At 42.7% G+C, this 23,343-nt stretch overlaps 1 protein-coding gene across 3 annotated transcripts in view; it reads right to left on the bottom strand.

Annotated features, from left to right (window-relative positions):
- Positions 1 to 682: 682 nt before the first annotated feature.
- LOC112974973 (gamma-aminobutyric acid receptor subunit rho-1) overlaps positions 683 to 23,343 on the bottom strand; it is a 33,985-nt gene continuing 11,324 nt past the window's right edge. The window contains exons 3-11 of one of the 3 annotated variants that reach the window (XM_026084504.1): positions 19,017 to 19,060; positions 15,947 to 16,053; positions 14,367 to 14,434; positions 9,014 to 9,237; positions 6,772 to 6,854; positions 5,407 to 5,547; positions 4,507 to 4,659; positions 2,525 to 2,721; positions 683 to 1,643 (exon numbers count right to left, since the gene is read on the bottom strand). In XM_026084504.1, coding sequence (XP_025940289.1) covers positions 1,356 to 1,643; positions 2,525 to 2,721; positions 4,507 to 4,659; positions 5,407 to 5,547; positions 6,772 to 6,854; positions 9,014 to 9,237; positions 14,367 to 14,434; positions 15,947 to 16,053; positions 19,017 to 19,060 — 1,305 coding nt within the window. In that variant the 3' untranslated portion in view covers positions 683 to 1,355. Of the gene's footprint in view, positions 1,644 to 2,524; positions 2,722 to 4,506; positions 4,660 to 5,406; positions 5,548 to 6,771; positions 6,855 to 9,013; positions 9,238 to 14,366; positions 14,435 to 15,946; positions 16,054 to 19,016; positions 19,071 to 23,343 lie in introns of all 3 variants that reach the window. The other 2 variants (XM_026084503.1, XM_026084505.1) reach the window with 2 other exon arrangements.

Raw genomic sequence — 23,343 nt, 5'->3', positions numbered from 1 at the left:
ACTACTTCTACATTACAGATTTTGCCTTTTCCATATAGAATAGTTAGGCTGGCTAGTTGTTCTGCAGAAACTGTGATGGAGAGTTGGGATTTAAGTAAATGCCAAGTGTCCTCAGTTTCCACTGTGTCTCCTTGCTTCTACCCGGGAAGCATGGGCATGGGGGGCAGTGGGGTGCTGGCATAGTGGATGCAGCATCAAAGCAGAGTTGGTCAGAGGCACCTGGGTCTGCAAATGGAAACTCCTTTTATTTCATTCCAAAGCTTTCAGCATAGTATCTTTAGTAACTCAGATATAAAGTCCTTACAACTGTTTTGTCACCTGTTGAGCATCATTCTATTATGTTTTTACTAAACACGGACTAGGTTCTTCCTGGAAGGGAGTGCAATTATCAATGGCTTTAGCGGGAACAAGAATTTACAACAAGCTGCAACTCTCTGTTACTAACCAGTAACACCTAGACAATCTCAGATAGCAGTGGTTTGTTCTGTAATGGGTGGGGGGGTTGTATTCCTGTTTGTCTTCGGTGGAACATTTTGTAGAAAACCCTGTTCCCTCTCCCAGGAAACTCAACAGCAAAATTCCCACTGACCCAAGTAAGCAAATCCAAGGAGAGCTCCTGTGATTTGGTTATCATTGAGGAAAATCTGACTTTTGTCCAGCTCGAGTGGATTCCTTAGTAAGTGTACACTGTAAGTAATTTTAAAAGGATAGTCAAAACACCCTGGAAAGATTACTTTACTTTTAAGTGTGCTCAAGACAGAGCTCAGTTCTAAAATGTATTACCACTTGGACCTGTCAGTTCAGTACTGCTAGCACAGCATGTATTAAACAGTGGAAGCACGCTTCGACTATCAATAACCTTGCCAAAGTGTTTCCTGGTACTGGACAATTTGTGCTTCTGATAATCATTTCATCCTGCAAACAAATGTGCATTTGCATATTCTTTGTATATGCTGGTATTGAATGCGATAGGTCTGCTGAGTCCAGAAATGTATGCATGCACTCAAGTACTTTCAGGGTCATGAAATGGAGGATGCACTGTATATAAGCAACTGGCAATTACTGTCACTTGTTAAAATAGTTTACAGTGGCCTGTGAGGCACAAGAAGGAACATAGCACAGCTTTAAGTATAAAATGTTAGATTGTATATCCTATATTTAGCTCAAATGTGAAACTTGCACAGAGATATTTATACCACAGATGAGACATATGTAGTAAAAAAAAAATTAGAAATCCTGAAAACAATCATATTTTTCTTCAAATTAATACATTTACTATTTTCTTTCTGTTAGCCTGTGAGACTGTACTTTCATATAATGATGCAAAGCTCTGTGAATACAGAAGTTATGTATGTTTATGAAAAAATGGACCAGTATATCAAATTAAATAGAATGTATGCACCAGGGAATATTATCCTGGAGTATTTGTCAATGGCATGAGTGTCGATCCGCATGCTGACGTATCTCTGATTTTTCCTCCTGCCTGAGCCCCTTTCAGACCCCAGCGCCAGCTGCACCATCATTCTGTCTTGTTTGTCTCCATTCTCAGACATGCAGTGCCCCAATTCATTCACGTCACCATCGTTATAACTGCCATCCATCATCATGGGCCGCGGCTGAGGCAGGCTGCACGCACAAGGAAGCTGTGGACACAGTTGTGAATTATGTCCAGATATATATACAGAGCCATGTTCTCCTTACAAAGGCAGAGGGAAGAAAAGCCTGTGGATTCAGGCTTCTGGGACACAAAAGGGAGAACGAGAACAGCGGCGAGGATGGAGCTGGGCAGCAGCTTTTTTCCTTCTCCAGTTTCACATCTGCAAGACAACTCAGAGCTGTGCAAAGAGCAGCTATGCTCTAGCACAGCTGTGACTAGCTGTGAAAAAGTTCATTTGGCTAAAGCACAGGTATTGAGATGTAAATGAAGGTTGAGCCAGTACCCTGAAGCTGAGAAAACCAGAAAAAAGGGCAGAGGGAACTGCAAGAAGGGATGCATTAGGCTTGCCCAACTTGAAGAGAAGAGCTGAGGCTGAGATTTTGGGGTGGTTATAATTTTATGTATATAATTTACCTAAAAGGCAAAAAGGGGGAACTCTGGACCATTATGTATAAGTCCAGGCACTGCCTGGGGAAAAAATGAGGAAATCTGCCATGTTATCTGACACCCAAAACACAATATCCATCTGTGCAATTCACAGGTTTGTATTTGCATCTTCAAAATAACAACATATTTAAAGGTAAAATACTAAAACCTATTCCATTTACACAGGCAGTGGAGGGCTATATGTGGGGGGATGCCCCTGCCTTCACACACTGAAGAAACACAGGTGAGCTTGGGTGGCAGATGTCTGTAGCTAATCTTTATAACTAGCAATACTTTACTGATGACTTTTTGCAGGCATTGCATTCTCCCAAGGCAGCAGAAAGCAAAACACTGTAGTTGCAAACTTTAGATAGTTCTCAGACATTTGATGCACCTTTTCCCAGTGGCAAAAAGAACAGCATTGGAGACTGAAAACCTCACCTTGTCCCGGAATTTCCTCTCCTTCCGCTCTTGCACTGTAGTCAGGTAATTCACTGCCGCATATTCCAGCACCGAGAGGAAGACAAACACAAAACTGATCCATAGGTAGATGTCCACCGCTTTGATGTAGGAAACACGGGGCATGGAGGCGTTCACTCCTGTGATGATTGTAGACATGGTCAGCACGGTGGTGATCCCTGAGAATATACCAAGACAGAGAGCCCGTAAGGCATGTTCTAACCAGACCCTTTGTCACAAACACCAGAGGCAGATATAATTTCCTGACGTCTGAGTTTACCTGACTCCATTATTTTTCATATTTAAGTGAAGGGTTTCATTGCCTGAGAAGGGTCTAGACAGCCCTGATTTCTAACCGGGGTTTTCCTATCTTTTCTGTGAGGTTAATGCTAATTCTGATTTGAGTGTGTTCCTAAGCTGGTTCCTGTCCACTACCTCTCATTGCAAGGCAGCAGCGCTTTGCCCCTGCGCTAGCTGGGACCATCAGCAGGCACAGGGCAGTTCCCTGAGGGCTAAGAATATCTGAGCTTCTACTTCAATATTTCAGCGACATGGATGTGAGCAGAGCAAGTCCGCTGCTGCTACATCCGCCAGGTTCCCCAGGCCTGTATTTTCCAACCGCACCTTGCCTGGGGTGCCCCATCCCTGCAGCTGCGCTTCCACAGTACCCAGGCATCAGGTCACCTCCCTGGCAGCAGGAAGCCCAGCAGGCTCTCAGGGAGCAGCAAGCAGCTTCCCCCTCTGCAACCAGGTTGGGAAACCTCCAGGAGCCAGTGGAGAAGGAGACTTGCAGGCTAGGCTTTTGCCTCGGGGAAGACTAAATGCATACTAAATGCAAATGTAAGACCCAGCTGCCAGCCAGCTCCCTTGCAGAGGAGCTGCCTCTTCCCTGTGCACCTCCTTTGGTCCCTGCAGGCCATCTCTTGGCAGAGGGTCCCATACAGCATGTGCACTATGTGCAAGTGATCCTCCTAGCTATATCACAGCTCTCCTTAAGGGCACAATCCTTAAGTTCCTCTCTTATTACAGAAGGAACTAATGAGGCCCAGTGAGGGGAAATCCTGTCCCGCATTATCCCGTAGGTGAGTGTGACAAACACACCAACAAGGACAGGAGTCTCCATAGATCAGTGTTAGCCTGTCTCTGAGGGAGGCTGTCTGTGGCCCTCTTATTACAAAGACTAATTATTTCACATTAATAATCCATTCAAAAGTTGAAATGATGTATATATGCATAAAGGACTGAATTCACAGGAATATCTAAGTGACTAACTGCTTCTAAAGGCAGTGCCTATGTCTCTTGAAGCGCCTAGGCCCAGACATTTGTGCTCCTGTTCAATGACTTCTCAAGGCACTGGATACTGCTTCCAAACATGGACATGGACATTCCCCATTGCCATCTCCCTTAGGGCTGTATATATGCTCTCCCCTGAGGAACATAATTTTAACAGTAAATAAAGTCCTGAAATGTGTTCCCTGGAGTAAATGGAAGGAAGCTTGGGCTCAAAGTCTGTAGAAACACAAATAGTACTTCATTAAGGAAAAAGCATCCACTTTAAAAGAAGATTCACATCCATAGCACAGTTCTGCTCCTATGGCAAATCCTGTGATGTGTGGTTTCATCTGTTTGAAGGACAATGTAGAAGTGGAAGCTAAATCCCTCACACTGCAGTAAAATCTTATTTAACAATTTGAACAATGCAGCTCAGCTTACTGTGTTACCTCCACCCTCCCTCCTCTAGAAAAATTCAATAAACCGAAGGTTTGCTAGTGTTGCTAATATTGATTTTCACGTTCTTGCTCACTAAAGTTTCTGAAGGATATTGAGACTTCAGTTCTGTATGTGCTATGTATCTGTTAAAAGCAATAAAAGCAGAGTTTGGCATTTGCTCCCTGATTTGTCTTCATAGTCAGGGCCTTGCATGCACTGTCTCTTAGGTCTGCTGACTACAAGATCATTTTTACCTAAAGGGACTCTGGCAGGTACTGCTCGGCGATCGATCCAGAAAGAGACCCAGGACAGCATAACCATGAGAGTGGCAGGGAAGTAAGTTTGGAGCAAGAAGAAGAAGATGTGTCGGCGCAAGGTGAAGTTTATGTACAGGCGATTGTACCATCCTGTATAACAGAGAGAAGAAAACAGAGAAGTCACACCAAAGTCAAACTACTTTCAGACAAGGTGATGGTACATCAGTGAAACAGTGCCACATTTGGTTTTTGGAAAACACAAGCAGTGACCATAGATGTTGCAGTTTACAGAAAATCTTTATTGAACTGACTATGGTAGTCTAAATATCTCTCATGAGCAGATCTTCCAGAGAAGATAACATAACCCGTGCACCCAGGCCATTTAATTCACATTAAGGCCTAGTGTGATCTTGAGGAAGAATAGCCTTTCCAGATTTTCTAACTAGAGAGATTAAGTGCATTCAGAATAAGGCACTCCTCATTCCAGAAGAGGAACATCAAATTAATTGAAAATAGTCAGTCCGAAGCAACTTTCCCTTTTGGCAAGTGCTAGTCAACTTTTGCAAATCCTCTGTGCAAGTCAGTTCTTAGAGGACTTCAGGGTGCAAAGGTCTTAGAACATCAGGGTCCTGTTTTTGTATGCCTTTCTAAATAAAAATGCATCTGATAATTTTGTAACTATTAACATGGAAGGGACAGCACAGTGCAGGCAGCAGCACAGTGAGCAAATCATGAAGTCTGAGCTGGGGATAGCTGGTACCTTTTGCAGTGCCAAGATCAGTCTGATGGGCACCCCTGGGACCTCCCAGTGGGATAATCCTCTACAACGAAGGGCAAGAGGGCTGGGCCCAACTCCTTTCCTGTGGCCCACCCTCCGCCAGGCACTCCGTTACTCACCTGTGCTGCTGTAAAAGGCAAGCTTTGTGGTGGTGTGGAACTCCTGGATCAGGAACTGGGACAGAGATATCCTCTCGTCTGTTTTTAGGGAATCATTCCCTTTCTTCCAGTACAGCATGAGGTCATCCTCAGTGTAGGCATCTAGGGGAGCACAGCAAACCTTGGTGCAACGCACTGAAACAGCCATTATTGCACCTACAGCTCAGCACATGCCAATGCATATTCCAAGCTAAATGTAAGGTCCTGAGTAAAAGGGCCAAATGCCACCAGCTGGCTGACAGCCACGTAGGTGATGGGTACGGCTATGGAAAGGGAAGGGCCAGTTGATGGTCACAGCCCTCGGTCTTGACGACTGATATGTTTTGTAACCCTCTTTTTTTCCTCTAAGCATATTTTCACATGCATAATCTGTGCATCAGGTAGCCCACAGCACCAGAACTTGAAATAATGTCCCTCATAATCCACCTAAAATCAGAAGCAAAGGAAGGGAGACTTAGAAGAAAGAGGCTGCTTGGGGTAACAGGAGGAACAGACTATCAGTGGTTTGAGGCATGTGGGAGAACAAACTCTCAGACAAAGTTTCTGCCTGTGATGCACACATGAATGTTACATGTCTTGTATTTTTAATACATGTGAAAATATAGTAATGTTAATGCTTTCAGATGGGTTTAATAACAGCTATTTTTCAACAGAGAGAAAAAAATTGCACATAACTTTATTAAAATGGAATTAAGATTACAATTACTTATTGTAAACTTAAGAAAGATAAAAAGACTCTAAAAAGCTAAAAGTTTAAAATGTATCTGTATGAAATCCAGGAAATTCATATGTAAATCGTACTTTGGACAACACAGCTACATGGGGATATAAACTGAGTTTATCTCACATAGGTGTAAGAAATATAAGAGGCAAGGTGATTATGTTGCTGCTGCATCATGGTTTATATACCATGAATAAGCAGTGGATGCACGTGAAGGGATTAAGAACTTTTTTTTTATATGTTTAAGAGCTATTGGTGGGGGGAGRTACCTGGGGCAAATGGATGCTGCTGGGGACTGCTGACATGCAGGCAAACCGCCCTTGAACCTCTGGAGATGGGGCAGAAGCATGGGGCAGTCCAGCTGACTTTTGAGGGGGACACTGACAAGACAGCATTTGCAGATGGTGCTTAAAGTATATTTTCTTGTTGCAAACACCATCTAAAAGAATTCTAGCAAAAATATTTAAGGGCAAGGATTTTTTTCTCAGTTTTGAAGGTTGCTCACTTGGGTTAGACCTCCAGTTTGTTTACCATCTGCTTATTTTATAATTATAGGTGGTCGCAGTTTGAACTCCTTGGCTTACACACACCTCCCTTGTACTTACAGCTCTCAATCTCCAGGGAACACGTTTGTGTGTCCAGGGGAAAGCGACTGAAATCCATGTTGCACATTGCTGTTACTGTAACTCTAGGAATAATAAAAACCAGTGCATTAAAAACTAGACTTCTTATGTGATTGAAAAATAGTAAAGCTGCAAGTTTGTTTTGTTATTAAATAACTACCTGGCCAGTGACAGTTCACTGAAAAACCCCCTTCCATTGAGCTAAAGTCATTCCACTTAAGCTAAAGCCCTTTCTTCTTCTCAGCAAACTAGTGTTAGAATAGATGACTAGAAAGACCACCATAAACTCCTACTAAATGAAAAAAAAATTGGGGAAGAAAACGGGAAAGGGCAAAGAAGAAACTTTTTACCCTTTGTAGTTTTTTCTGCATTGCTTGAATACTCAGCTACTTATTCAAAACTTGGCAATCATGCTTGATATCAGCCACTAGAGGGCACGGACAGTACCTAGAGTTAGAACTGAAGCTGGTCCAAACCCACGACCACTGAAATGCTGAGCACTATAAAACAAAAAGTCTGGTCTTCCTCTAGTCTAATCGTCTCATTTTTAATAATATAACTTTGTATTTGCGCTGGGAGCATCCATAAATCTTGATCCAACTGGCTTGAGGATTGAGGAGAAGAGATGAGGCAAGTTCAGTTCATCCAGGACTCAGTGGGGAATTCAGGTGCCTAAGGTGCAAGCAGCAATCCTGAACAACTGCCCCCACCCACTGCCTCACACTTTGCAGCTCCCCTGACACCGACAGCTCAGCAATGCCTCTGTTTGCAGCACAGGCATCCCCAGGTGCCTGGTGTCTGGTCCTGCATGTTCCCGGTAGGGTCTCCACGCGGGCAGGACTGAGTGGTTCAGTTTACACCTAACACCCACCAGGTTTCACAGGCTGAGTCTGTCCTGCCTATTTCACATGGGGAGTTTGTGATGGTGAGGGTCTCAGAGGATGAGTGAGAGCAGTCTGTGGGAACCTCTACTTTTTTTTAATCACCTCCTTGCTTCTGACAGACCCCCCCACCTTGCCAGCTTGACTACTCAGTGATCAGAGAATTGCCATGCATTGGGGAACATGTGGATTTACACTCAGTTCCCTTCATAGCAGGCTCCACACCACATCACTCTGGAGAGTGCTCCCACAGCTGGATTATTCTGGATGGAAAAATATGTTTCTTTCAAAGATGTTCCACCAGGCAGAAAATAAGGGAGAAAGTCAGACAGGGTTAGCATCAACCCTTAAACGAGATGTCACAACTCTTACTTGTTCCCACACTCTCTTCAAGGAGCGTTCATGCATTTCACATGAAACGGATATCGCGCAAAAAGCACAAAGGGTCTAAAGTTAGTACAGTGTTTGAGCTGCTCTAGCTGTACATGTGAGTCACTAGGAGCTATATACCCTTGTTGGTGAAGCTTGTTACTTTGTGTGATTAAGGATGTTGTCTGTTTTCTTGCTTAACGTAAAGGTGAAGTTGTATTCAGTGTAATTTATATCTCTTCGTAATTACCTGTACAAACAGTAATTGTACATTTCACCAGACCCTGAGATTCTGTTATAAAGTAAAGTGGATAAATATAATTGCTTTGGACTTCTGTTTATTATAAGACATTGCCCTTTTCCTTAGATTGTGCCTTATCTCTTCTGCAATGCCTTGCAGTGATAACAACTTGCTTTTCCAAGGTGAGCTCCCTCTAGGAACTGCAGTCTGTGGCTGGTTAATCACACATGCAAGGCAAAGAGGCATTGATGGCAGGAACCAGGAAAATCACTTCCTGCAAAGGGCACTTAATGAACTAGCATGGGTTACTGCCAGAGAGACCCAGATTTTCCTTCCCACTGGCCCTAGGCTAGTGAGGTTCAGCAGGCAATGGAAATAYGGCGTGTTGGGGGCTGCAAAGGAGATAGAGAAGTTACACGGGGCAAGTGGTTAGGAAATCCTGCTCTCGAGGCAGGTGAGCTGGGGGGACAGAAACTGGCTGGAGGAAGGTGACACAAACTGTTTCCTATGAATGAAGTTTCAGTCCTGATTCTCATTCTATTTATATAATACTGGCCCAGATGGCCTCCCTGTACACTTGTGCATTTTTATTATGGTAAGGGAAGGGGACTTTTCCTTCTGATCACAGTGGCTAGTCAGTACATCAAATTTAGTTAGCTAGTTATTTTTAGCATGAAGCCATGCTTTCTCTCTCATTTCACTAATAACTAGCACTGACTGAATGCAATTTTACCTGAGACTATAAAGTACCTTCCCATCTGGCTGGACTCGCAGCATGACATTATCAGTGGTGGTGTCRTGGATGAAGGAACGCTTGGAGTGGACGAAGAACATGTCGGGAACCCAGATCTTCTTCACGAGCCTGCCATCGAATGTCATGCTTTGGTTGTTGGTGCTCGGGAAGGACAGCCTTTCATCTTTCCAGTAGTGCCTCAGGTAAAGGGTCATGGTGAAGTCCTGAAAGAAACAGGTTTGTATTACAACTTACATCTTATTGCCATGGGCAAGTTTAGAGATCTTCTCCCCATCTGCCTGCAATGACTTCTCTCCCCTGGTACAAACAGCAAGTTATAAAGCACCGTTCCTGAAGACACATCCCAAGCTGCAGCAGTCAAGATCAGCTGTAGCTTGCTTGCTCCTCAGGTCAGAATGACTTGGTTCAGAAATTGGAGGCCCTCCAGATGTCAGATCAAACACTGTGTTTTCCTGTCTGCGAGCACCTCCAAGGACCAGAGGGCAGATAGGCCAAGGCAGTGGTAGGTGCTGAGAGCTACCAACCACTTAATTCCCCAACCCTATGAAGATGCATTTCTGGAGCTGACAGTAAAGGAGCAAGCGTTTGCTACCTGAGCTGCCCCCACTGCCCCTCCAGCAACTGTCTTCACCTGGACAGCCAGAGGAAGTCACTGAAATGTGGGAGCTCTTCCTCCATCACAGCGACAACAAGGGCACAAGTCTATCAACGTAGGGTTATACAAAGAAACCATGGCATCTCAGCCAAGGTCCTAACAACGGGCATGAGACTTATGTGAGGATTTTCTAGGTGAGATTTGCACAGAGAGGAGCTGGTGTTTGAAGCCCACAGAAACCCAGAGCTTTCAGGCTYTCCTGGGACATGATTTTTCTCTCCTCTCATTTGAGGTTATCGTAGCTGGAGGCAGATCTCCACATGACATAAACTGGCACAACTCTTTTGATCTGACTGATTTATAACAGGAGAGACCAGGCCCAAACTCTGTCATTTGTTAAATCTTTTTATTAATGCTTTATTTTTTTCCTTTTCTCTTGACCTAGGTAGGCTGTCTGTATTTGGCTGAAATTTGGGGAGTCTTTTTGCTCTTTCTCCCCACAAGTTGTACTGTTAGATCTGATGTATGTTCCTTCTCTTTTAGCTCCATTGTATTTTCCGGGTCTGACCCCAAAAGCACATATGCTTGTGTTTGCCTTCTTCCTCATTTCAAAGGATCCCCTCACGTAGCTGATGCATTAAGCTCATGCATAAGTGTCTAYAAGCATGGGGTCTTACAGTGTAACATAATATACTGCCCATAAGCAGAGGGAAGTGTCTAAGACTGGCCTGTCTGCCATGGTATCTGAGTCAGGGAAGTCAGATGGGTTTGGGCTATTTTTTTAAATTATTTGTCATTTTGATTTTTTCCACAACACTTTCCAATCCCTTTGAAATATGTTTTTTTGCAGTTTGTTTGCAGAAGTGATTTATTAATCCCAGCTATGCTAGTATTACACTGGAGGCCAATATAATTCCTGGAAATGTTTTACACTGCATCCATCTGAAGCACCCCGAAGCCACCGACCATGTCATTTCTTTCTTTTCTTTGGGTCCATTCTATAGCATTCTTTAAGATTTTTATCCTGTATACAGGTTTAAAGAAAATCGTTCAGGAAAATCTTTTTCATTGACTCCTAATTGGTTAATATCTCCTTCAAACAGTAATAAATTAAGAGAAGCCCCACTTTCTTGCATAAACATTTGCATTTATGGTTGCTGTGGAAAAGTCAAGTATTTTCAGCTCTCACTAGAAATGTTATATCAATCCTGGTTTTCTGCTATTAAACTGGGAACCACAATATTTTATAATGTGTCATCTGAAATTTTCCCAACCAACAACTGAGTAAATTCTCATTCTTCTTTTGGTTCATTTCTCAGAGACACTATTTACTTTCCCATTATTTTTGCAAACAAACATACAATGTTGGGGTAACAATTTGATTTTTTTTCTTCTTCTTATCTTTCCTCCAGATAAAACGGCTGCCCCGCACAGCCCACAAAAGCTGTTAATTTCAGAGTCAATTGCCCATAATAGATTGTTACAAATTTTAAAATGAATTGGACAAAAATTATCTGATTTTTGACATCCTAAGGAAGTTTTCAAATGTCATCTATTACTTTATTACTTTCTTGTGAATAGTCAGAAAGTAGGAGAAAAGGAAAACTTGATATATTTAACTCGGCAAACTGAAATTTAGTACACAGTGAAGAACTCTGTAATTGATGTATGTTCATTCAAAAAGCAAACAAGCAATGATCTTGCAAAGCACTATGGCCTTTTTATATAAAGCTGCATGAGTTAAAATGAATTCATTCTGACATTCAAAGTCTTTCTCATCGCTGTTTTGCTAACAGCCAAAATTGACTATGAATGTTTTTTTCCCTAAGGCTGTAAAGTACTTTTCCCATGTGACTGGGTGTTGTAGCATGATGTTATCTACAGCACCAGCAGGGAGAAAGGTGTTTTAGGAATGTTGGCCATCTAGGTGGCACTGGCTGGCCATGCAGCAGCAGTCTGGTTGGGACAGATGGGAAAGGCTCATGTTTCCTCCTTTGAGCCACAGGAAGGGAGTGGGGGACACTGTGAGAAGCAGCGGCAGCATTCAAAAACCAGTGGAAATCCCTCAAAATCATAATGCTTGCTTAAAAACTGAGCTTTTTTTTTTTAATTTTGAAATCATGAATGTTGAGTTCTTTCTGTTTGCCTTTGAGTGTTCAAGCCTTTTGGAGGCTCTCTGGCCACCTTCACAAACTTTCTCCGCAACCACCAGGGCTGGGAACACGCTAGGAGAGGCAAAAGCTGAGAGCTCCCATGTCTCAAGGTCAGGGCGCAAAGAGCACTAGAAACACAGGAGGTGGCTGGAGGCCTTCAAATGAGTTGGGGAAATATGTGCACACAGACAGACTCTGTGTAGCCTCCAGATGCATCCTGATGTGCCTCAGCTTTGTAACCCTACCGCACCTTGTGAGTGGTTGAAGTCCAAGCCGAATGCAAATATTCCAGCCCACACAAAAGCTAAAATTACATGGTGGAGGGACAGGACCAGGGTTATAATCCCCCAGCAAAGTGTATGTTTGATGCTGGATAGACATGATGTAATATGATATCCTGTCTGTACAAGGATTTCTCGCCCATGGCAGGGCAAAGTCAGGTGGGTGAACCTGCACTGTTGTCAGTGCTGTAAGCTGTCCTGTTTGGTTCAGCCCTGAATGTGAGTAGGATGTGCGTGTGTGTGCGTGCTCGCACACACACACACACACACACACACACACACACACCCCAGCACAGAGCTGCCTCCTCTCAGTTACTGCCTCTCATCTGGGAAGGAGTTACTGATAATGGCTACTTGGCTACTTCTATGCCATATGGGGCAAGAATAAACATTCGCTGACCTTCAGCAGAGCCTGACTCACAAATTTTGAATCATATAGGTCAACAGCGCTGAGGCAGGAGTGTTTAGTTCAACCACATGGTAAGAGAAGTCAATTGGAAATAACTCAATATACTCAGAAGCCTCCCGTGAAGGATTAGAAACCTTGGTGGGTGAAACATTCCCACCAAATGGCTGAATGATTCTTTTTTTTTCTGTCAGACCAAGGGAGAGACAAAGGCTCTCTCTCACCTCACTGATCCCCCACTCATCCCACACACTGCACTTTTACGTCAGCTTTCTCAGAAATTGCTGGCATGGGACCAGCACTGAAACCACGGACATCAGTGGGACTCTGCTGTTGAGGTAAGAGGAGCTTGGCTGGCCACAGACCACAGAGCAGGGACACTACACCCAGTGAGCAACAACCTGGATGCAGTCAAATGAGAAACACTGACTGTGCTGCCACAAAACTGTATTCCTGGTTTAGACACGGGAAGAGGTCAGATGAGAGCTTTCTAGCCCTATAGTAGTCGTTAATTAAGAATACAGAGAAGTCTGGGCTTTCTGTGAAATCATCAGAACTGTTAATACATTTGTTGGAATAGCGAAAAATTTTGAAAAGTATTTTGTGTTGGGTTGTGAATTTTTTTTTCTTACAAAGCAAAAACTGAGACATTTTGAGACTCCAGAAATGATCTAACAGGGTCAGTCTGAAAAGCACTGGGTTTTGAAAGGATTTATAAAACTGGTGTAAATCTTGCAGTGTATATGGCAGGCCATCTCCCATTCTCCTTCTGTGTTCCTGCTCTCCTGCATGGCTGGTTATGTTATGCATGTATGCAAAATATTTCCAAGAAGAATCTCTTCCAGAAATCACACCCTACTTTCAGTGGTGTTTTGTGATGAAAAAAGCTTCTCAAGCAAAAATCATAAAGGCCAAAATCCACAGCACTTTCAGAGTATTTGAAAATTGGCAGTTTTCACATTCCTAATTGCATGGTGGATAGGAAATGAAGGAGAAAGACTCAGTAATGAATTTAGCCGGTGCAGAATGCCACCATCAGTCCTGTGTGCCCCTGAAATCCTTCTTTACCATCAGCACAAAGATTAAGGAAGGTCCTACAGAGCCTTATATTGGTCCTCTGTACGCAACAGGGGTGATACAACTGCTAATGAACTGAAGGCAGATTCTAGAGAAACTTCTGCCCTTAGAAAACTTTCAGCCTCTTGTGACCATGCACTTCCCAGTGGAATGAGTAATTTGACTGAAGAGAGAGCCTGTCTTTTGAGGTGACATTTAAATGGCAAACATTTCTGTTCTCACAGCAGTGCTGTCACATGACAGGTATGTTGTCACTGTTGTGTATAGGCTGTTGCTCATTCTAGCTGCCTTGCAGAGAGCAGGACTTACCAGTCTGAACCAGCGTTGCTCTAATGGTAGCTACATGGCTTCTGGTTTGGAGCTAGCTTGCCCCTGACCAGCTCAGTACACGGATGGACCAAGACTGCGCCTGCAATGTGTCACACAAAGTGTAATGAAACTAATACATTAATTGTTCTCCTCTCCTCAGACCTTTCAAATTTTACCACTTCTTAACAAAACATAAAACCCCAAATCCTTTGGGGCAGTTTTGGCAGTACTATATCATTTTGTCCTAGAGAAAATAGGTCAGATTAACTTTTCTTCCTTTTGCTTCGAGACATTTAGAGAGATAAAATGGTAGTTTAAGGTCAGTGGTTGGCAGATTCTGGTCAAACAGATTGCCCAGAGAGGTTGTGGAGTCTCCATCATTGGAGATATTCAAAATCTGACTGGACATGGTCCTGGGGAACCTGCTCTAGCTGACCCTGCTTGAGTAGGGGGGTTGGACTAGAGGATCTCTAGAGGTGCCTTCCCACCTCAACAATACTGTGATTCTTACCATATCCACTTCAGAAATACTATCCAGACTTTCAACTTGGACATCTACCCCAACAGGAATTGCAGGGCCTGGAGAAAAAGTTGAGAAAATATAAACTTGGTGAGACAAAGTAACCACCTGGTTTTCATATCTTAAAGATAAAAATTGGTGTACAGTCTAGAAAAGAAACAATAATAAACTAACTGATGGTAGCAGTGACTGGAATTCATAATAAAAACTTCTTAATAGCAATGAAAATCAGCAATTAGACTGACCTATTACTGACTTCCTCTCCACTATRTTGCTTTTTACTGTTACATTTTCTAACAATCAACATACACATTTCTTAGGCTATAATATGCTTTGCAATGCATTCAAAACRCAGAAAATCTTGGTGGAGCTGCAGCACTTGGGTCTACCTGCCTGATTCTCAGTATAGGATGTGACCTTCTTTCTACACCTGTCCTTTCAAAATTTAAAAATAATGTCTCTAGTGCTTAAGTCAAGGGCTGACAGTCCTCCAGCACATCCCACTCATACACAGAGCCATGGAGGAGCAGTTAAAAGGATGTGGGAGAATTAGTCATAATTTTCCCCTCACTTCCTCTGCTCTCCTCTCAGACTAATAAGATTCCTGAGAGCTACTCCAAGTATTTTGCTTTTACATCATTCACTGTTTGGCTGTGGATGAGAAGGCATGAGGGCTGCCTATGAAGGAGAGGCCGTGTTACACGACACAGGCGTGTGCCACTGGGTCTGGAGTTCCTGAGGGGAAGGATCAGGCTATGATGGGACATAACAGGGCTTTTGCTTTTTCTTTCTCCTCTAGACTTTGACTAGCCCCTCCATACCTCTGGCAATTAGAGCACAGGAGATCTTTCAAGACAAATAATGTTCACATTAGTGGACTGCTATGAAACTGAAACCATTTTAAAATAATTGAACGTGCTGGTATTTTGTATATTGAGCATTTAGCAATAAAATCTTCTTCTATCAGAGAATATAATGGTATCCTGGATTTGAATGACCATCTGTCAGCCAGAAAGGGTAGATAAATTACAACATTCTTTAATCCGATAGGTTGAAGAAAGCATGTTCTCCTTAATCTATTTCTCTAAAAGCTTAGCTTGCTGTAGCACACAGCCACAAAACTGTGAGCAAAGTATCAACACACAGCAGTCAAAATATTTTCTTTTTTATTATAAATGAAATAGCCAGGTCTGTAAATATGGTACATCATTTGATTATGCACACACATTGTCATAGTAAGACAAAGTCCTAGAATTCCTGTCATCTAGGAATAAATGTAAGCTGTTCTAGTTGATTTTGTCAGAAGAAAGTGTTGCTGAATACCAGGAATATTAAATTGCCTCTATTCACATTTCCATGCCTTTGATAAAGATATTTGTTCAGGCAAGGAGGAAGGCTATTTCACTGCAACCCTATCCCTCCAAATGTGTCATGAATCCACAACACAAAATAACAGAAATTAGAGATAGAAAAGGCTCTGCTTTGTCGTTCTGCTTGTTGGTAAAACTTTGTGTTATAGTATTAAAAAGCTATGGTGAAGAATACCACTGACAAATAGGCATATTTCATACCTCCAAAACCTGGTCTCATGCTGAAGTCATGGTCATCTATTCGCAGCAGCTGCTCTGACTTTGTCAGCRGAGATTTGGTGATGTCGGGGCTTCGTTTTAGAATTGGGCTACCAGGAAAAGAGAAGCACAGCTATGAGCCCTGATCAGTGCCTGTAAGAAATATGCTGTTTCTCTGCAGTCCTAAAACTAGAGCCCATTCTTGCTCATTTGCCTCTTAAACCATGACTGTGTGATTGCTTTAGATTTACTTAATTCAGCCTCTGTCCCAGCATCTTGCCCCTATTTTGTTACATAGAAGTGACCTCACAAGCCAGATGTCTATAAGCCAAAACAAAACAGTTTCTAAACTCTATTTTTGCTACAAAAAATTCACTGCATTTCTTTCCTGTCTCAATGAAAAGCATGTGTCCCAGAAATTGAACCATTCTCACAGCTCTTATCAGAGTCTTTTCCTCTTTGTCAACATCTAGAAGGAAGTAGGTGAACTTGAGGAGTAAAGTAGCAGGCATAGGGTGCAGTTAAGTAATTCAAAAATGCACTTCCATGCCCCTGGTGTTTAATAACAAAATATTTGGCTATGAGCCACAGCTGTCTAGAAATGACAGAGAAGAAAGGGGGCCAGTGGAATATCAGAAAGAGACCTTCTGAGCTGTGAAAAGACTCATGTGGCTGTAGCGTGTATTAGGTAAGGTTTATATTCAGCTGAGACCCAGGAGTGCTTTTAGCCGGTCATTGGCTTGTTCTTAGAGATTTGTGAGTAGATTTGATCACTGATGAAAGCTCTCTCTGAAACAGGTAGAGGGAAGGATGAGCAGTGCAATGCAGAGCCTGAGATGGGAGAGGGGTTAGTTTAGCAAAAGGAAAGCTGAGAGGGAATGTGTCTGCTCATATGACATTGGGGTGAATGAAGGTAAAGTGAAAGGACTAGTCAAATGAAACAACGTTAGCACAAGAACAAACTAAACTGTACAAAGCAATAATGAATAAATCTAGGGTCAAAATTAAAATGTTTCTGTCTCAACAGAGCTGTGAGGTTCTGCTCTCCTAAACCAAGGTTTGGAGGGGATATTCCTTGTGTTTGTGTCAGAGAGATGGTCCATGCAGTCATCGGGGATGAAATCTGGAGACTCAGGGGATCCCTTCCCTTCCTATGATTTTAGAGATTCAACATAGTTGCTCAAATATCATAGGCAGTGATATTTATACTTCCTTACTCACTGCTTTTGCTTGTTCTCATCTATGATGAATTTCATGGGTTAACTCCCTTCCAAAGTGTGGTCTCATCCTTTGGGACCTATGTGCCTTGCTCCTAATGACCTTGCATTTAGCCATCAAAATGCATGTTGTTCAAGCAACTTGGGATCTGGATTTCTTGGTAGGATTGACAAAAATCTGACAATTATTTGCCTCTCCATTAAGTTTTATGTTTCTTATAAACTTCACTAGCAATTGTTTCATGTGTTTTATCAGCTCATTACAAAAGATACTGAGTAGCCCTCAGCAGATAATAGATTTCTTCACATTCCTGTTGTAAACAATGTGCTTTAGTAACAATCCTCCATCTGCAACGAGCATCTGAGGTACCAGTTCACTGGTTTTTAATCTATTTACTATGGATACATTATCTATTTATATGATATTGTCTGGTACTAACTTTCACAGGTCTCCTAAGTCTAAATCAAATATTTCATGGACACCTAACTCTACCATATCAACACTCTGGCCTTTGTCTATCACTTTTGTAACCTCCTTAACAAAGAGTTTAGTTGAAAGTATATGGGGAGATGGGGGGAAGGGTTTAGAACTACATTTCTATTCTTAATTTTTTTTTTTTTAAGTCTTATCTTATAATCATAGAAATGGCATTGTTCAGGGCATATGATGAGAGGGCTTTTTCATTCTCAGTTGTTATTCAAATGTTTTGTGGTTGTGGTGATTTTTATTTATTTTGCCTGTCACAGAATGCAGCTGCTCAGTTTCAAACAATATCTGTGACAATAGGGATCATTTTTGCTTGCCTTAATTTTTGCCTGTTTTGAAATATCCTTATTACAGTGGCTAATTTTAAAAATAAAAAATATATATTATATGTATAAATGATACATAAAAACATAAAGATATTTAAAATGTATTTTTATCTTGAGTAGTGATTTTATTTATTAATTTCTGATAAAAATGGGAGAAGAAATAAATGCTTTTTTATTTTAAATAAAATCGTTAAAACAATAGTTTTTAATCTTTTTAAAGAACTGGTTAATTTTCTTTTTTCTCACTGACTCTCTTTAAAATTTTTCCATTTTGAAGCTGATGAAGAGGACAGAAATACGATCAGAATATAAAGAGTGAAATCAGTTCCGGCCTGCCGAAAGAAAATGTTTAAAGTGTTTTGCTTTTGGAAGATGAAAGCCATACAAAATTTTTTTTCCATTACAAATAAATAGGATTGTTTTCATTTTGCTTTTAAAGTCTTCATTGAATATTGAAAAGTAAAAATATCTTTCCAGTGAAACAACTGGATTTTTCACAAAACTGGTAAGCTAGTTTAAAAATAAGGTTTTGGGGGGTTTTTTTTGGACAGGACATTTTTTGTCTAAAGTGATGTAATTGAGAGCTTTTCACTTCTGCCTTTTGGACCACAAAAAGGGAAGTGTCCCAGCAGGAGCTACAGCATGGGGTGAGCCGGGGAGGTTTGGGATCCGCTGCCTTGGGGGAGGAAGAGGCTTTGCCTGCGCCGCCATCGCGCTTCCACGCCAACCGGCCCCCACTGGGCAGCCCTACGCTTGCGGCTCTCTAAATTCGGCTCCGCTTAATGCCGGTGCTGAGGAGACTGCGGTGGCAATGGAGAGGCAGGGCGCTGCGGGGCCCCTGCCGCAGGGGTGAGCTCCCTCACCCGCGCCGCTGCCAGCCCTCCTGCCGCCAGCCGCCAGCCGGTGGCTCTTCCCGTGCCRAGAGCAGCCGGCCTGAGCTCCCCTCTTATCCCTGCGAACGCCGCCCGGCCACCTGTCCCCTCCAGCGCCGAAGTTTTAGGGGAGAGCGAGGGCCCGGCGCCACGGCGCAGGGCTTCGCCTACCTGCCTTGCTTGTGCGCCTCGCCGTGGGCTTCCCGCCTCTGCCTCTGCAGCCGGCTGCGCGGAGAGGAAAGGAAAGGGAAAAAAAGAGATGAGACAACGGTCACAGAGAGCAGTCACCTTTCCAGATTACGCCATTTAGCAATATCAGGAAGAAAAGACATGGCGGTGGCTGGGCGGGAAGCACAGACCACCTTGTCTTGTGTCACGTGTACCTGGAATCAGACATGGGTGATGCTGGCTAGTTTTCTATTTAAGGCCTATTCAGTCTTCAAGAGGAACGTATCCAGTGACAGACCTGATTTGCTTTGATTTCCTCAAAAACTTTTCTTTTGTCTACTTTCCAGATCCCAGGGAATTTCTGATTTTGCGGCAGCTACGAATGCAGCTATTAAGAAGTCCACCCACCTTAGACTAATACCTCCATAAAACATCGTGCCCCTGTGCACAGTCCATGCCATTCCTATGAGTCACACTTTAATAACACGCAGTCTTAGCCGACAGACACGTGGGAAACCGTGCATTGCAGCCAAGCTTCTGTAGTCTCCTGCATGGTAACTGTTGCTTAAAAGGGGATGCTATGGCAGGCTGGTTATCATAACCAGTATTTCAGCCACAAATTAGCCTTACTGCATTTGCCATATGGTTACTGTTGGCAGACTAACACATTGGACTTGCAAAAAACCCTTCTCTGCAATCCAGCAAAGGTCTCACCTGACCCTAGAGGCTCCATGACCTCTGTTCGTACCCCATCGAGGCCCCTGTGGGATCTCGGCAGATGGGGCTGTCTTTGCTTAGCCAATGGCCATCTTCTGCATCTTGCGCAGTCTCAGGATTGCTTGGTGTCAGAGATGCACCGTGCAACTCCTCTGACCCGGAGGAGCAYGCAACCCTGTGTGATAATTTCAGACTCTGTCACAAGGTGTATGGTGGCATGCTTTAGTTGGCATTCTTGTGGGGACAAAACAAGCAACAAGCTCTTTAAGCATATAAATCCTGACTTGATGACTGACAAAAGAGCGTAGCACTTCAGCAGCCTCAACTGGTAATCTTTTGCTTTTGCTCATGTAGGGAAAGCCTTATATAAATGTACACACACCAGCAAAGACAATACATTGTCAAAATAGAAATACAATGTACTCAAAGTGACAAAAGAATAGGAAAAAGTATATGTGAGCAGTTCTCTTTATAGCATTGAATCTATTCGTTAGAGGTAATTCATTATTTTCATGAGAGGTAAATATTTTCAAAATACTCTGGGGAAAAAATAAGAGAAATTGTAGAAATATTTGTGTCTATTTTCATATTGTCTCTCAACTGGCTGTCAAGAAAGTTCCTGCCCTTCTCAGGTGTTTGGCCAATATTTTATTTAATCACTAAAGGAAAAAGTATTACTTTTACCAATGTAAGTATTAGCTTAAGAGTAAAAACAACATTTTAAACATTTAACACTTCTAAGCCACATTTAATTAAAAGTTTAAGAAATTAGCTTATCTCTGTAACAAACACTAACTCTAATCCACTCTACTAATGAGACTTTTTGCCTATTAGCATATATTTCAAATCGTGCTCTCGAGATTTACAGAGGGAAAATTTCTTTTGTAATAATGATTGTTACCATCCAAGCACCATCACTCCTTTGGTGAGTGGAGGCCAAACCTCAGGCCCTGCAGGATGGATTTCCCCTGGGCTGAGAACTCCTGAAACCAATAGGGAAAATTAATCTTTCTGGTGCTAAGGAGAAGTAGACAAACTCTGTATATGGCCAGACTAGGGGTGGGCACACTGAGCTGTACTGTTGACTCACCCTCAAATGAAGCATTTGCCAAATGGAATTGGTTTCTTTCCAGAATCCATTCTGTGTTTCCCTGAGGAGAGCTAGGAGTAAAATTGTATGCAGATGACTATTTTCCAGAGCTTTGGCCATGCAGCACCATTGCTATTCCCAGGAACAGATCCTTTGCACTGCTTCACCCCAGATACTATGCAGCAAAATGCTCTTGCCTTAATAATTGCTTGCAAACATTTCACCCTGCCCTCAAACCCTGAGTTTTGAAAGGTGTGAAAATTTGCAGATTTCTTACTCTTTTCCAACCTACATCATTTATCATTCCGGTGTAGCTGATTTTGCTTGACAGCTGTGATTTTGAGGCTGTTTTTCCAAAAAGAAAGGTGCTGCCGTTGAGCACTTACCATGCCAATTTAATCTAGAGCTTCTGCTTCCTAATGGCAGGTCTGTACTGCGGCTCTCAGCACTGCAGGGCCCCCTCACACTTCCTAACAGCCTCCCTCCGACTCAGGATCACAAATCAGCAAACCTCCCTCTCTCCTGCCAGCCATCATTATACAGTCATTGCCTCCTCCTCCTCCTCCTCCTCCTCCTCCTCGCAGTCCCACACAGCTACCCGTAGAGGTGTGGGACTGCCACCCCGGTTCCTCCCATGAGGAGACTAACATGGGGCAATTAGGCTGCACAAAAGCCCCAAGACCTGCGGTCGAGATTGGAAACTGGAGTCTTCTGCCTTGCAGGTACACACTTGGGCTGCACTCTGACACGTCTCGCTCCTGCCCTCTTCTAATCACTCGGCCGTCAGGAAGCTTTTCACATGTTTTGAGTGTAAGCAGATTCTGGCAAAGATCTGACCTACTTACATGACTTCAAAGTGCCCTAGTAAACTTCTGGCTGTTTAGGAATAATGTTGGTATTCAAACAGGGAGAAAGGAGGCCACATTCTTGCTATTTCTGATTTCCATTTCTCTTTATAGAGCTTATCTAACACTTCACATTGGCCCTGAACCTATCCTGTCAAAGGAGCCATCAAGGCATGGCCTTATAATTCATGGCTGAATATTCTCCCTTCCTCTACACCTGGCGAACCCACATGGTACCTCTTGTTCCTTCTATGTGATTCTCCACTTCTTCTAAACTAAGCTTTATTCCTTATCACAGATCAGCACAATATGACCATGCTCCAGCCACCGCAGGAGACTGCTCATTTGTGCTTTGATTCAGCACCTTCGCACCTTATTACCAATCTTATTCACCTTTTCATAGCTCTGAAGTCATTGCGCTTCCCCTGCTTTTCTACTTCCTTCTACAGCAACAAAATATTTTTACCTGTTGCCACTCATTTCTCTAGTTGCTGCGATTTGAAGCCCTGTCTCTGTCTGCTCAATAGCTTTTCTATTCCCCTTCCTGAAGAGTGCTCTGCTGGTTAAATGATCAATGGCAGCTACATTATGGGACCCAATTAGCCTGCCCGTTCTGGCTGTGAATCAGTCGCAGGTTGCTATGCCTTCCTCTCCACGCATTTGCTGTCCATAAGTGCTTGCACCAAACAGCCTGCAGTCAGGAGTTTCGGTCCGCAGATTGGTCACAGATTGCTCAGCGTGACTGCTTGTCAATGCAGTCATGCACCATGGCGGGATTGCTCCTGCCTCCATTTGGATAACAGGTTGTTTTTAAAATAAACCAATAACTCCTGAGGTAAAATTCAGTGAATAATGAACAACCCTTTTTTTCCGTGTCAATATTTAACTCCTAACAGTTACAGTGCCAAAAGGCATTTCATGGCTCATGAAGCTCACTGAGACACTTTATGAAAAAGCAACAAACATCACTGGAGCAAACTTGCATTTATTCGCAGTTCTCTCTGTGCATTGCTAGAGCAGCTCTCAGGCCCCTGATGACAGCTGGGGTGATGCACTCTCCAAAGCCATGTTTATTCCCTCTGATTCTCCCACTGCTTCAAGGGATCTTGTGTTATCACTGTCCCAAAGGCTGAGACTTACTGGTTGTAGGGGGCTAACCATAAATTATGATTACTATGAAAAAAACATTCACCCAAGACCAGATTTTCATAGAGCTGTATACACAAAGCAAAAGACATTTAATCCTTTTTTAAAGAAGTCTGAGATTTACTATGGCATTCATAGTCCCTCCAAYTTAGCAGAGAGGGCTCTAGAGTTAGGATAACCATGTCTAATTTTTTAAAGAGACAGTCCAAACATAAAATCTGAAGGCCTCAGCAAGCATTTGTGAATGTTCAGCTACACAGGATGTGCGCCAGAGAAATGTCAGGTGCACATTTGAAATGTGTGCCAGAGAACTCAAAGCATTTTGAATGCAACCATGCAAGTATGAGACAGGTCACTACCCATTTTGGCATTTTGATTTACAGTTTATATTTCATATCTATAAATCATATTCTGTATTTTCTCTATGGAAGGAAATATACTGGTTATAGACTGTGGCCTATCTTACAATCTTATTAGGATAATCTTATGAGGATCTGAGAACATTTCTTCCCCAAAGAATGAAATCAAGATA

This window comes from Apteryx rowi, unplaced genomic scaffold (assembly GCF_003343035.1).
Source record: "Apteryx rowi isolate R43461 unplaced genomic scaffold, aptRow1 scaffold_643, whole genome shotgun sequence".
Lineage (NCBI taxonomy): Eukaryota > Metazoa > Chordata > Aves > Apterygiformes > Apterygidae > Apteryx > Apteryx rowi.
This window is presented reverse-complemented; position numbering and strand designations above follow the sequence as displayed.